This window comes from Tiliqua scincoides, chromosome 5 (assembly GCF_035046505.1).
Source record: "Tiliqua scincoides isolate rTilSci1 chromosome 5, rTilSci1.hap2, whole genome shotgun sequence".
NCBI classification, from domain to species: Eukaryota; Metazoa; Chordata; class Lepidosauria; order Squamata; family Scincidae; genus Tiliqua; species Tiliqua scincoides.
The window spans coordinates 86,830,703-86,845,993 of record NC_089825.1 but is presented as its reverse complement, the minus strand read 5'-3'; the positions used below and the strand labels follow the sequence as shown (position 1 = coordinate 86,845,993).

At 45.2% G+C, this 15,291-nt stretch overlaps 1 protein-coding gene across 1 annotated transcript in view; it reads left to right on the top strand.

The window, feature by feature from the left end:
• The window catches only part of ARHGAP23 (Rho GTPase activating protein 23), a 115,510-nt gene that overhangs the window by 92,104 nt on the left and 8,115 nt on the right, over positions 1–15,291 (top strand). Inside the window, exons 17-22 of the mRNA XM_066626944.1 lie at positions 873–951; positions 3,150–3,223; positions 3,623–3,712; positions 5,299–5,424; positions 7,730–7,771; positions 8,729–8,822. Of these exons, the coding sequence (XP_066483041.1) occupies positions 873–951; positions 3,150–3,223; positions 3,623–3,712; positions 5,299–5,424; positions 7,730–7,771; positions 8,729–8,822 (505 nt within the window). The remainder of the gene's footprint in view (positions 1–872; positions 952–3,149; positions 3,224–3,622; positions 3,713–5,298; positions 5,425–7,729; positions 7,772–8,728; positions 8,823–15,291) is intronic.

Genomic DNA, 15,291 nt, shown 5'->3' with positions numbered 1-15,291 from the left:
GAAAATTCAGGAACCTGTGCAAAATAGGGATAAAATCTGCAAGGACATTTAAGCCACATTAACCAGCAAGTGGTTAAGTGGAAAACGCTGTTAAGCAAAATCTTGGCAAGCCACTTCAGGTGGGTGGAGATGCTGCTCAACCAAGGGTTGGTTAACAAGCCCATCAGACTCCTTCCTCATAGTTTATTTTTATCATCTTTTCTTCCCCACACATATCAAACTCTTTTAACTGTTTCTCATAGGATGTGTTTTCCTCACCCCTCATCATCTCAGTTGTCCTCCTCTGAACCTTTTCCAGCTTATCACGTTCCTCTTTAAAATGTGGTGTCCAGAACTAGATGCAGTATTCCAAGTGAGGTCTGAGTACTACAGAATAGTGTGGCTCTCATGATCTGCACTTATATGCCTCGGTTAATGCAGTCCAGTATCATGTTGACTTTTTTTGCAGCTGCATTTTATTAATGGCTCATGTTCAGCTTGTGGTTGGTTAGGTCAGCCAGATGCTTTTCACATGTGCTGTTGCCAAGCCCATCCCATACTTGTCCCTCTGTTTCTTCTGTATCTGTGTGCAGCACTTCACATTTGTCTCCATTTACCTTCCTTTTCTTGGCATGGGCCCAGTGATCAAGCCTTCAGGATAGTTTTGAATCTTGCTTCTGGCTTCCAGCACTCGGTGGGAGTTGAACAGTTCAACTTGCAGATGCTAAACAAAAACTACCATCTGTAGAATCCAAAGATGGCCTGTAGGTCAATGCATACTGTGGTCTCATTGTGAAAAATAAAAACAGGTCACTCTTTGGCAGAGCACCAGAAGTGCCTTTTTACAACATCTCAGCCTTGTAACTTTCTCTTTTTCCTCTCCCTTTGGCCAGAGGTGGCAAGACCTGAATGTCATCAGCAGCCTCTTGAAGTCCTTCTTCCGGAAACTCCCAGAGCCACTGTTTACAGATGGTGAGTAATCACATTTTGACACCCTTCCCCTCTCATAGATTTTTTTCCTTTAGCACTCATAGAGGAGAGGAAAATTTTAGGTGGATTCCGGAATAGGCCACATTTCCTTTGGCAAACTAGTCTGTTTTAGTCAGTGGTTCCCAAACTATGTGCCACTGTACCTGAGGATGCTGCAGTGAACTCACAGGGGTGTCACGGAATGTTCCCAACAGCCTCTTCTCTGCTCTCCCAGGTGCTGCCATCTTGAATCATGTGAGATCTAGTGTGATCTGAGATGGCAGTTCCTGGGAGAGCCGAGAAAAGAGGCTGCCATGAAAGATAGGTGCCGCAACTACAGTAAACTTGAGAACAGCTACCCTAATGCGAAGCCCAGATTTACTGAGTCAATTCAGGCTTGGGGCCAAATCCTTGCCAAGTAAACCTTAACGCATGGTCGTCATATTATGCCTGAGACAATTTGCAAGTAGAAAAAAAATCAAAACTTGACTGAGAATTTTTCGTTTTCAATACAAGACAGTACAGCTGGACCCTGGCACCTGCAGATTCGGCACTTGCAAATTTGACTTACCAGCAGATTCGATGCCAGCAGATACTGGGTCTGAATTTAAATCCCTTTTAAGAAAAAAAACAACCCAAATCAGTCAAACTGTGCCATTTCCCAGCCTGTATAGCTATTTTTAGCCCTGAAAGACCCACTCCCAGATCATGTGGAGGTTCCTGACTTCTTCCAGGATTGCCCCAGAATGCATCGTGATTCTTCAATCCCTTCCCCATCAGATCAGCCTAACCTATCATAAGATCAACTTGGATCTCCAACTTCTTCTCTACTTAGAGCCTTTATGCCCCAAATGCTTCATTTTCAGATTCAGCTTAGCCTTCTAGTTTCTTTTATAACGTTCCCAATTGGGAATTCCCTGTATGTAAATCTGCCCCAATTCTTTTTCACTGTTCTGAAGCCGTAATTTCTGTTGGACAATGTGATGGCTACCAAATTAGGAACAAGAAAGTCTTTTCTTAGGTGTTGTTCCTACAAAAATATAATAGAGATTGGGAGAGGAAGAAACAGCAGTTACCCAGTGCAAGCATCATGAGAAAAATGCGGTACTTGGATTTCATTTCCTTTGGAGGAGCCAGTAACCTGAGGATTGCATTCTTGGTTTTAAAATCCTTTATCACATGTTCCTCACATTGACTGCATTTTATCCTTGATTTTAGGCGGGAACTATTATGGGAAACGTGGCTGATGTCAACCCTTGCCTGGCTCTTTCTGATGATGTCCCTTAACAGCTTGAAATGTGACATTGCTGTGTTCAGTTTCCTTAACCTCAGTGCGCTTCATTGGCAGAGGGTGGGAACACTTTAAGCAGCGCAGTGTCATGTGATGAGTTCTCTTTTATTAGTTTTTACTGGAGAGGGCGTATACTGGCCCATGGTCTGACTTTTTCAATGAAGGTAACTCTCTCCTTGAATGGCTGGACGAACTGGACATTGACATTGGATCTAGTCTAATTGATATATAAGTCCATGTTTTATATGCCATAACACTAAATAAATAAATAAACTGGAGAGGGTCTGGCAGCCCAATCCTGAGCTACAGGGCACGCTGGGCTGCCGCAGCAACAAAATAGCATCCTGAGAATACTGGACAACCACCGCTGGAGAAAGGGGACATTCATCCGTAAGGAAAGTAGCCCTGCAATGGTGCTATTTAGCTGGTACAGAGTAATGGAGTTCTGTGTCAGGCCGAGAACTGAGCTCTGCTGGTCCTGCTGCGTTGGCTGGGCAGTATGTGTCACAGGTGTGCCTTATGGCATGTTTACGATACTCCGTGCTGGTGGTGAGCCGTTGTGCATAGGTCAGGATTGGGCTCTGGGTCAGTGGGAGTCCCTTGTTCCTGTAATGTCCAATTTGGACCTTGATGTCCAGCATCTGAGTCCAGTGTGCTAGATTTATACTAGACAGACCAAATGGAAGTGTTCCTACCATACTTTCCAAAACTCAAATTGAATTCCAGGTGGTGATTCTCTCCCCAACCCTTTATTGTTGGTTTTGTTTTTTTGCTAATTTCCAGGTGTGTAAAATGTAACTGTGTAATTGATGTGTAACTGTTTTAAGTTCTCACACGTGACTCATAATTTCCTTGGTTAGGCAGCACCACTGATCACAGATGTGATTGTGGACTTCTTTTTTCCCTCCAGATAAATACAATGACTTCATTGAAGCCAACCGGATTGAAGATGCCAGTGAAAGGATGAAGACCTTGCGCAAACTGGTATGTAGTTTGAGTTGATGGAAACTGTCCCATGAAGAAATGCTTTTTCTTGCCTCCATTTATAGGGTAGCTTAAGAGAAAACACCCGTCTGTCTGTGCAAGCTGCAATGAACTGTTCATTGTATATTGACAAGTTTATGACATAAAGCATTTCTCAGGTGAAATTAAAAACTGCAGGTGTATGAGAATAGCATGGGTATCCAAGTATTCTAGGGGCATAAATGTTGGGACTTAAAGTGTGAGGAAAAATGCAGGAAGAGGAATTCAGCAGACGTCACGGGGAAATCTTAGGGAACATGGGAATACAGAAGCTGGGAAGGACTGGAGAACTGTCTGGCTTGGACGGCAGACCAAAGGCTTAATCAGTTGTTGCCATTTTTCTTCCATCTCAATCTCCAGATCCGGGACTTACCAGGCCATTATTATGAGACATTGAAGTTCTTGGTAGGACATCTGAAAACAATCGCAGATCATTCCGAGAAAAACAAGGTACTACTCAGCCCTCTAGTTTTTTTGTTGATTCCCAAAAAATATACAGTATGTTTAAATTGCTGTTATGTTACAGATCCAGGGAGGTGCCATGAATATAGAGCTCTAATGTGACACACCCTTCATATATTGTTGATGCTGAATCTGGGAGCTCCTCTACCCTGAAGGTTTAAACCAGATTGTAAGGTTATTTGAAACTGGTGTAAATTACTTGACTTTCTTCAAATAAACTGTGGGACTTGTTCAGACATTTGAACATTTGTTATTGGAGAGCCACTATCCTTTTATAGAAGTGCAGTTTTCAAGGTTCTTTACTAGGAATCTGTGACAATTAAACAGGTTTGAAACAGGTTTAAATGTATGAGCATTACAGACATGATCTAGTTTGCAATTGCTACCTCAGCCTGGTTGGCAACCTTCAGTCTTGAAAGACTATGGTATAAGCCTATAGCACCTGGTATTCCTTGACGGTCTCCCATCATGTGACCTAATTCCTTGGTCATGGAATGGGTCATGCAATCTAAAATGGCAGCACCTGGGAGAGCCAGGAAAAAGAGGCTGCAAGGGACATCCCATGGCACCCCGTGAGGGTGCCACGGCTCACAGTTTGGAAACCACTGCCCTAAGACATTACGGCAAGCTGTGGTCCCATCTCCAGGCAGATTCAGGAAGAGGAGCTATGAAAGTGCCTTCAAATTTGACATTTTTGGAGGTATGACCTTGCCTCTGTTCATCTGAGAATCTGGCAGGGTATTCCCACAGGGAAAGGATGCAGTGGGGGCCTGAGGTGTGGGAGACAGCTGCTGCTGAGGCTATTCTCAGCCCCGTGACAGCCCTGGCTGATGTTATTCTGACACATTTTCATTAATTTTGGTGGTGGTGTTTGACTTATTATTTTAGAAATGTATATGCTGCCCTTCCACTTCCAAGGTGCTTTTAAGACAGCATGCAGAAATAATGTAAGACTGCAATCCTATACACACTGACTTGGCAGCAAGACACACTGAACGCAATGGGGCTTACTTCTGAATAGACACCCACTAGGTTGCACTGTAAGTGTAGTTTTGAAACACAGTTCATGATCGGTGCCCAAGCGCAATTGTCACAAACCACTGCCCAGCCCAGGCAGGTACTATTGCGTACATGAGTAGGGAGGAGTGCAGGGTTCATTCACTTCCTCTTCCCACCCTCTCCAGCTTGCCTCTGGCACATGCACACTGTAGCACCTTAGACATCACTCAGTATGCAGCCAGTACGTCCTCCATTCTGAGCCCTGATCCTCAAATTGCTCCTGCTTCACCAAGCTGAAACATCCAAGTGAACAATTGACTCCACGTATCATTGATTCTAGTAGACCAGTAAATGACTTATTTACATTTCCAAGCAGCAAAAACCCCAATCTGCCATGTATGTCATGTAGGTTAAATTTGTGTGCTTTTAATTTATTTTTTGAATTGGTAATCTTTTACGCTTACTTGCATGTAATTTTTTTTTATCTTTGTATTTATTTTATTGAGCATTGTAAGCTGCTTTGAGCTTTTGGAAGGGCCAGATATAAATGTTTTAAATAAATTTTGTTTTTGCAGATGGAGCCCCGGAATCTTGCCCTGGTGTTTGGTCCTACCCTTGTCAGGACATCGGAGGACAACATGACCGACATGGTGACGCACATGCCTGACCGCTACAAGATTGTGGAGACCCTTATACAGCACGTAAGGAGCAGGAGGGTATTGGTGGGGAAATCTGAGGGGCAGCGGGTGGTAGGCTGATCCTGCATCTTGAAGATGGAGAAAGTGAACCAACAACTTCAGCGCTTTTGGTCTTAAATCAATCTGGTTATTTCCTTATAAAGAAATGCTCACTCCTTGCATCAAAAGATAATTCCATTGCATAATACAAAATGCATTTCTGTACATTTCAGAGAAAGGTGTGCCTGCAGTCATTTTTATTACTTTAGAGATCTCATTTGGCATTTCTAAATTTAGGAGAGGAAGGCCACCTTAACCATATAAGAAGAGATTATGTGAGATGCAAATAAACCCTCATATCTTAACCAAGCAATCAGCGATAAAAGCTTCCTGTTCCTTTTTATTCCTGTATTCGGTTCTTTGCAGTTTTGCTGCTGTTAATCAAACTGCAAACTCTCTCTCTCTCTCTCTCTCTCTCTCTCTCTCCCGTCTCCTTACAAAATCTTTCCAATAAGCCTTTAACATCCTCTAGGGAGAAAACGGTAATGGGCTACTTAATATAGCTTTGATTTTTTCCATAACCACCTTCCAAAATACGTCAGTATTAGACATGCCCAGTCAGCTTTGTGATTAATTTACCTCCAACAATTGATAGCTTCCAAATGGGAGGGGAGGGGGAGAGAGAGAGCGAGCACTCTTTCCTTTGAAAATAAAGCAGAAACAAAAGAGTTGACATTGAAAATCGAAGAATACTCAGCAAATACAGCAGTGGTGAAAGAAATGTTAGAAGGGTCCTAGAAAAGGTGGCATTTAGCCGAATACTCCAGTTTCATATGACCCTTGCTGGAGTGTATTTCTCTAGAGATTTGCCAGCTCCCCTTGTCTCAAATTGCAATGAGCTTATCAGTTATGAGTGTAATAAAAGGTTTTCCAAATAGTGCAGGTTCAGCTGAGGCAGGGCTAAAATGTTCATTGAGAAAATGGGAGAGGAGGAAAGGGTTCATGTCCCCCAAGGTGCTTTTACCCTCTTTGCTATACTCCAATACCAAAAGTGAACTTCACTGGGAGAATATGCTTGTGGGGAGAGCCCACAAGGATGGTTCAGTGCCCCTCAGCCCACTCTGTACATGATTGGATATTAAAATGTAGTTCTAATGCCATCATGTCTGGTTTGGCTATTGATCTCTCAGAATTGAGATTATTCTAATCCTTTAAGATTCATAAAAAGGCAAACTTTCACTGAAGTTACCCAGCATGTAATGTGTCCAAATTTAATCACTCATAAGCCAAATATTTCCCTCCCCCAGCACGCTTCCCCTCCCGCCTTCCCGTAATGCTTCCTCCCCGCCCTCTGCCTGCCTCCCCCCTCCCCGGAACGCCTCCTCCCCCCCTCCCCCCATGCCCCCACTTACCTCTCTGCTGCTCAGCGGTCTACATGACCGCCGAGCGGCGGAGGTCAGGTGCCTTCCCGGCAGTTTCCCGCTGGGCTACCACTGGCGCTCGCCTGGTGTTAGGGCCTGCAAACGTGCCTTATGGCATGCTTGCGACAGTGCACACAGGCGGTGAGCCAGCACACTGAGCTCAGGATTTGGCTCTTAAGTCTGCACAGAAGCGTCTGTCCGTAATTTGCACGTCTGTAACTCAGGGACCCACTGAATATCCTGGAGAACCAGGATGGTATAGTAGTTCGGGAGTTTGACTTAGACCCTGAAAGATCCTGGAAGCTCAGCCATGAAGCTTCCTGGGTGACCCAGTCTCTCTCTTTCAGCTTCATCTACCTCACAGGTTTGTTGTGAGGACAAAAAGCAGGAAGGAACCATGTATACTACCCAGAGCTCCTTGGAGGAAGAGTGCATAAAATAAAAATAGAATAAGTGCACTGCAAAACACAGGGAGGGGCAGGTCTGATGGCTAACCCAGCATTCGGCTTTAAAGCATTCAGCTTTGGCTTAAAGCATTTGGTATATCTGTCCTTCAAATTGGAATGAGCCCAATCCTATCCAATTTTCGATTGCCAGTGCAACCATGCCAATGAGGCATGTGCTGCATCCTTTGGTGGGGAGGCAGTCACAGAGGCCTCCTCAAGGTAAAGGAACATTTGCTCCCTTGCCTCAGGGCTGCACTGCGACTTTTTCTGTGCTGGAAAATTGGGTAGGATTGGGCCCAAAGTCAGGAAGAAGCCAGGTTCCCTCTGCAGGTGAAGAACCTGCTGTGACTTCTCTTTTGAACTTCATCCTTTTGAGTACTGGATGTTGGGATTTGGTTGCTGGGTTTGGTATGCAGCCCTTTGACTTCTCTCCTCTGTCTCCCCCCCCCCCACCCCAAACAGGCAGACTGGTTTTTCAGTGACAAGGAGGATAAAGGTGAGAAGGTGAGTTGCAAAGTCGAGAAGGATCCTCAAGTTGGGATGGCTGCTTCTCCCCTGGGCTTCAGGGCAGTGCAAAAGCGATGATGACAGCTCAGTCCCTCCCAGGCACACTTGCCACTGGGCGTGCTGTCTGCTGACTCCTGTGGGTTGTCAAGGGGATCGGTCTGCAGTTATGATATCACAGCGAGAAGCTGATTGCAGTGATATTCACCCAGATAAGGCTAAAGACAAGTAGTCACTCTGAAGAGGTTTTGCCTTCCATGGTAGATACTGGTCATTCTTTTGTCTGTTGTCACCTCAGTCAGGGTTTGAAATGGTAAGAAACCCAGGAGGCTTGTTTTGCAGAGGTGAAAGTGGGATGGATGTACAGATCCAGCAGTCCGACCCCTCTTGCAGACCACCCTCACCAGTCTGAGATAGGCTGGAGTTGCACAGTAGCTTAAGGCAAAAATTGTGAGGCCTGTTAGCAGCTATTGAGGAAGGAGTAGCTCGGTTCTGTGCATTTCACAGTCTTGATGAAAAGAAGTGCTTCCCTTGCACTTTCCGCTAGTTTGAATATGTACCTGCTCTGCCCCCTAAACCAAAGACCAAAAATGTGAGAAAGGAACTCTGTACAGTGCTGGGACTCCATCCCCCCCCCACCTCTGAGGAAGTGATTTTCAACCGGTATGCCATGGCACATTGGCGTGCTGCAAATGGTCTGCAGGTGTGCAGGCAAGAAAATGTATGAGCGGTTCTCCAATTTTCTCTTAGTTTTGGTCTTTCTAAGAAGTAAGGAATAAGGAGAAGTGTGGATCCCTAGGGTTTCCCATCTGAGATATTGAAATTTTCCCGGGGTGGCTGAGTCTACTTCAGAGAGGGCAGGCAAGCAGGATGTGGGGACAGACATCCAGAAGCCCTATGGGTCTGGCGGCTAGCATGAACCTTCCCCTCCTAACCGTGCGTGTGCCCATTTCACAGACCCCCGTGGATGAGCAGGAGGCCCAATCGGTTCCGAATATTGAGTACCTTCTGCCCAACATTGGGAGGACAGCAGCATCGGGGGACGCATCAGGTGAGCCAGCAGGGAGCTCTGGATTTGGAGAGCGTCACCAGGGATAAACCAATGACATTCCCATAGTACCAAGTCCTAGCAGGCGTTCGGCAGTTTTGTCTCTGTAAAAGTTTTTTTTCCCCTTAGTGGCTCAATCCCTTATATAGAAAGTGCTAGTAGTCAGTAAATTTTCACGTTGTCTCCTTCTCTGCTGCTGCTACTTATGCCAAATGCACCCAATTCCCAGCTCTGATTTTCCTGAGATTTCTCATGACCCTTGTGGATTTCCCTTAATCCCCTGTGGTCCTGTGCTGTCACCCTATGCCAAAGGCTGCGAACAGACTCTCTGTCTGCGCCTGAACAGTATCCACGTTTCTAGTGGGAGAGAGTTCTGCGGCTTTGCAACAACTACCATTAATGTCTCGTGTGTCCTGGTGCAGTTTTATCTGTTAGAAGCAATGTGCCTCACACCACTATGCCCATTTTAATTAGGTTGCCTGAAGGAACAGCATCTCTCAGGCCCTGGAGGAGAGGGGAACCATCCCTGCTCTCTGGTGGTCATTGCAGATATTGACGGGAAGCTCTCATTGGTTGTTAAGTGGGGTTTTCCTCCTCTGCCTTTATGAACTTCCTTAACTTTTTTTGCTGTCTCTCTTCCTTCTCTCCTTCCTCCTCTTCTTCCTCCTCCAGCGGATCTGCCGGAGCTCTAGAGCTGGTACAGTGTGGTTTGTGCACTGGTGTTCGTACACTAATTCCATTGGGTGATTACGAGAGATTGTCAGGCAGGCGGGCCCTGAGCTTGGGCTCCTGATTGGTCTTTCCAGGTTGGCAAGCAGCAGCTGTGGCGGAGTAGGGGTGGTTTTGCCTTTGGGTGGCTGGAAAAAGTCCCTTTAAAGCTGGTTGTGTATTCAGCTCAGTTCAAAACTCAGTTGAAAAGAAAATGGAATCTTTCTGGAATATGGTTTGGGCAGAATGAAAAGGTAGCTAATTCTTCTCTTAGACCACTCCAAAAAATTTGTAATCTCTGCACTTTTTGTCAGTGATCCAGTGTAACTTATTGCCACAGGGAGTTAAAAAACTAGATAGAATGATTTTAGCCCATCACTGTGAAAATAAACATTTTATATATTATCTGTCCCTGTTAATACTTTTCTGTTAAAAATATACCGTATGGCGTACAATAATTAAATCATTTGCAGTCTATTTCTGTACATATCATACATACATAAGACCTTTATTGGCATAGATAATGGAAATACGAAACAACAACCAAACATTAAACATTCAGAACACACACACAATAAAATAAAGCACTCGTAATCATCCAATACCCCCTCCCCCCATTCACCAAAATATAGCGGAAGACCCAGAATTCCGTCCTGCCAGAATCCCAGAAACAAAGTTGGCAACCTTGTCAAGAGAGTCAGTTTCCTCTATGGAAAGAAGAGTTTGTAATTTAAATGAATCCTCCCAGCCCTGCATTTTGTTCAGCAGTGGAGCCAGATAGATCTTACGAAGGGTATCATGAAGTGGGCAGTAAAAAAAATATATGATGTAATGTCTCCACACAATTCCTGTCACAGGTACATCTTCTTTCTGAGTAGGGAATGCCACAAAACCTGCCCGCTAGCAGAGCTGATGGAAAGGCATTGCATCTCGCAAGGGAGAATGCTCTGCGAGCCTGTGGGCACTGCAGATGATAAAGGAAAGAAGCCGGCTTCCCAAAGCTGACTGGGATGTGCAGATGGAGAGGGGAGCAAATGGTGTTAGCTGCACAGAGTAGCTCTTGATGCTCAATATCGAGCAATTATACTCGATATTACAATTATACAATTATATTGTACATATCAATATTGCTGACTTCTTCTAACTAAGTATGGTTAGGTTTAACCTTGGAAACATCAAGCAGCAAACAAAACAAATAGCCTAAAAGCTCAATAAAACCAATAACAATGAAAAACATACAGAATTTTAAAAGTTGTCTAGAAGGGGCTGTTCAACTGAAATGTTTTAAACTAATAGTCAACTCCAGCCATGTGCACCAAATTAAATGAGAGCAGTTTCTTCTTACGGCCATTGTTACACTGGAGAATGAAATTTAGGCCCAAATCCTAACCAACTTTCCAGCACTGACATAACTGTGAGTGGGGCGTTTGCCTGCATCTTTGCAGTCATGGAGGCCTCCTCAAGATAAGGGAATGTTTGTTCCCTTACCTTGGTGCTGGAAAGGTGGTTAGGATTGTGCCCTTACGGTAAGTAAGTTGAGGATTGTGCCCTTACAAGCGAGTTCCATTGAGTTTAGTGGCACTTACTCCCAGGAAAGTGTGGATAGGATTGCAGCCTTAGCTGTCTTTCATCTCTGCCTGACAAAGAGTTCTGTGTGACCTGAAAGCCGGCATGCTGATCCAGTGAAAATAACTGCTTGAGCTGTTTTGTATTTTTTTTTCCTCCTAGAGGGGAATACCACTTTCCCAGTGTGAGAAGCAAAGACTTCTATTCCAAAACGGAATTCGATTTCATTGCCTGGCAGTCTGAATCCTTGTTCCTCGCCTTCAGAGAGCTGACTTGTGCAGGGGCTAGGAGCGGAGTTAGAGTCACCTTTCTGCCTTTCCTTACTCTCGTAATCACTAGCCACTAATTCCATGGGGGCATGGGGGGCAGACTTCAGGTGGTGTGGACATTGGGGGCCATCCATTATATTGCCTGTGTGATGTTGTTGTCACTGACATTGCTGGAGCAGATTGATGTGTGTGTGTGTGTATTTGTTCATATGGAGGATAGGGGGAAGCTCTTGTTCAGACTCCTGGCTGGTGCAGTGTCCCTGCCCCCTTGGAGAGTAATGCCTAGCCCATTTTTCATGGTTTCTGCGCTGCTGTTTACACCTATACTGCTGCCTTTTGGGACTTCCTACATCTGCCTCTGTCTTGGGCCTCACCTCCTTTGCCCATTGCATTCTCTTTGCTGGATATGTCTGGTCTTGCTTTGAATTTTGTTAAAGCAGCATGTGAGCAGAGACATCCATGCGGACCTGCAATTACCACCACTTCAGTCTTCGCCTCAAAACATCTGGGCAACATCTGCTGGTGGTTCTCTCTTTGGATCTGCCCTCCACTCCCCCCCCCCCGGTCATGCTTAGTTTTACACTGTATGGGACACAAGATATGGATCCCACCTTTGGCAATGGCAGCTGCACTGTAGAGATGATAAATCCTGGAACACTGCCTCTTAAAACTTCTTACCTTATTTTTTTTATTTGAAACATTTATTACTATGAAAAGCATACACAGCCCACCAGATGTTGGTGGTTGGATTTGGTCTGTTGAGTATTGGGTCTTTCCTAAGGACCTAGGACAGCGGATCCCAATCTTTACCATGCTGCAACCCACCTCGTCCGACACAATGCTCCTGGTGGTGCCGGGGGAGGTCCCAGAAGTCTCTGACAGGCCAGCAACCACTCTGCAGCCCTCAGAATGGCCTTCTGAAAGCTACTTCCAGTTTTCAGAGGCAAATCAGAAGTTGCCTTCTGAAAACTGGAAGTAGCTTTCAGAGGCTTCTGCAGGCCATTCTGAGGTCAGTAGAGTCGGTTGTCAGCCCGGCACGACCCAGAAGAAGCCTCTGGGGGCTCCCGGTGTTTCTAGAATGGTTCAGATTTGGGGCCGGATGGAAGCAAAGGTGGGTGAGAGGACTTACGTCACAACCCACCTGGCATGAGCCCACAACCTGCCAGTGACCTAGGATATTCACAGATATTTTCTCAATACAGGCGTGCCCTAGTATCCGAACAGAACCCCCTGCGGATATGGGAAATTGCAGATACAGCGTACGCCCCCATGCGCACGCTGGATCCTCCAGAGGCGAGCATGGTGGGGGGCTCCCACATCCACGGAATTGTGGATATGTGAAACTGTGGATACGGGACCCGCAAATATGGGGCCCCCTGTATCTGTGCTGTCCTGAGTAACGCTGCTTTCTGTAATGGGTGTGTAGTAATTTCATTTACACCCAGGATGTTCAGATGTTTTTGGAGTGGTTTGATATTGCACCGAGAACACTGACAAAGGCTGGCACTGTTCGTTCGTTCATTCGTTCGTTCGTTCATTTATATACCATTTTTCAACAAAAAAGCTCACAAAGCAGTTACAGAGAAAATCCACTAACTAAATAGCTTCTGCCTTTCCATGTTTATAGCCTTCAAGGCAATTAACAAAAAATAATAATTAAAACATCCCCATTAGTGAGCTCTGCCTCTCACTGAAGGCTTTCAGACATGAGTACCAGATCTCAATTGCTAGTTTACCTTTCAGCCCAGGCGTTCCCACTGCTGCTGTTGCTAGTGGTTGTTCTAGCTCTGGATTTGAGATTTGATGTAAATAGTCCCCTGTGGAAAACGGCTGAGACGACAGTTGTAGTGTTTACATTGCAGGCCACGATTCGAATTTCCTTGTTCTCCGCATCCCAACACTTTGATTTAGCATTACTCTTAACCAGCTTCTGAATTTAAACACGGCTCCTTCTACACTTCAGTGCAGCTTTACTGAACATGCAGCGTGAAGGAACAGAGGGAACATTTCTAGGCAGCAGGTAGGCGTTGCTGTGTTTTCACATGCTCAGTGTCATCGAGAGGTTCATCAGTCAAGAAGATGCTGCTGTTCAGAGCTGATTAAACCCAGGGAAGATTCTGCTGCCATCTCCTCCTTCCACCTGTCTCTTCAATAAATCTACACTGGAGTGCAGGACTTACTCAGCATTCATCGCAATTTGCTTTGGAAATGACTGCCACATTTTCGTCTCCTAGTTTTGCCATGATCATAGGGGGTCACCTGAAAGCAAAGCACAGCTGACAGCACTCAAATTATGGCAGAAAAGAAGGGGGGCTCTTAATGAAATCTACAAGCTCCCCTGACTTCCCCACTCCCAGAGTTAGTCAAGTCATGGCACCTCATAGCCTTTTAAAACAACTAAGGGGACCCCCCCATGACCTTCTTTGTTGGAAAGTTACTCCTGCCCCTATCGTAGGTCTGCGTGACGTGTGTCCCGCTGAGATGCCCACTAGCAGACTGCCAGGTTCTTGCAAATCTTCCTGTTTTGCAGTTCCACTGGGGAAAAAAAAGGTGCCAGGCCTCAATATGCACTGGTGGATTGTGTTTGCCCTTGGTGGGTCACATGATGTACAGGCTCCTCCAGATGAAAATCTGGAATGCTCTTTTTGCGGAATGGAGTGCTCACATGTGTGTGAAAGCATTCAAGATTCCTGTCCAGCCTTTTGGGAAATAGCAGTACTTCTGTCTCAACTGTGGGTTTGAAGACCGCCTTCCAAGGAGTAGGTGAGGGGAAGAGGTCAGATGTTGAACAGATGTTTCATTGCATTCACACAGCCACCTGTTGCTCTTGTGCTCTCTTCCCTCACGGCCGCCACTAAATGCCATTGGCTCTGTTCTATTCAGCTGCTTTCTTGCTATTGCACAGGTTAGTGCACCTATGGACAGAAGGGGTCACGAGCCCCTTTTCAGTCCAGGTGTTCTGTGGGGTTTGATTTGCTTTCAATTTCCTGTCTTCATTTTTTTCCTCTTCCTCACTGGCACATTAATTTTATTGACTTCTCAAAATAAACTATTTCTTTATATACTGCAGTCAAGTCCTTTCTTGTGGTTCAGGGTTTTACATTTGTGAACTCTTAGAATGACCTTCCATCCTCTGAATAGAGACCCAGTCTTAGATGTAAGGCCCTCCTTGAATTATTTTGAACAAGGGCCAAAATGATTTTTTTTTTTAATTTTCCTTAGAGATTTACTGTTGCAAACCTACAAATATTGCTGGAGCTGGTCAATTGATTTAAGGCATTTTTTTTTCTTGGCAACAAATAATGCATCTGTATCATTAATTGGAGAAATAAAATTGCCACCTTACTAATTGGCCGTTGAATTAGGTGTGCCCTGATCATCCTGCCTTATGCAATATTTCTCAAAGTGAGGGTGCCCTCCTACAGGACACCACCAGGGGGAGCAAACAACTTTGCATGTGATAGGTTGTCAGAAGTGCAGGCAGTGATCATAATGGGATTGTCAAAAGGGAGTGGAGGTTTTGAGTCCCCGACTTCTGCAAGCTTTGTGTGCGAGTGAGAGAGTAATGAGCCAAGTGTTGTGCACCAGGGTGGCCAGCTCAGTCTCCTCAACCACGTTTTCATCAGGGATGAGATCTAAGTATATAAAGACAATATGTTTTTGTAAAACAACTGAGCAAATGAATCTGTTCAAGAAGGGGAGTTTCACTCCCCTGCCGGAAAACAAAACATTTTTAATTAAAAGCACTGGTTTTGGGTGCATCCTCTCGTATTGCAAAGAGCTTATTAGGTTTCCACCATGTTCAGCTGTGGGATCAGCCCATGACCCAGACTCTTGACAGCATACCATCTGATGTCTTCACAGTGCCTGTGGTTCCTTGCATAGCTTTCTGCCCTGCCCAAAGAGAGCATGTAGGCTAAGCATGGCAA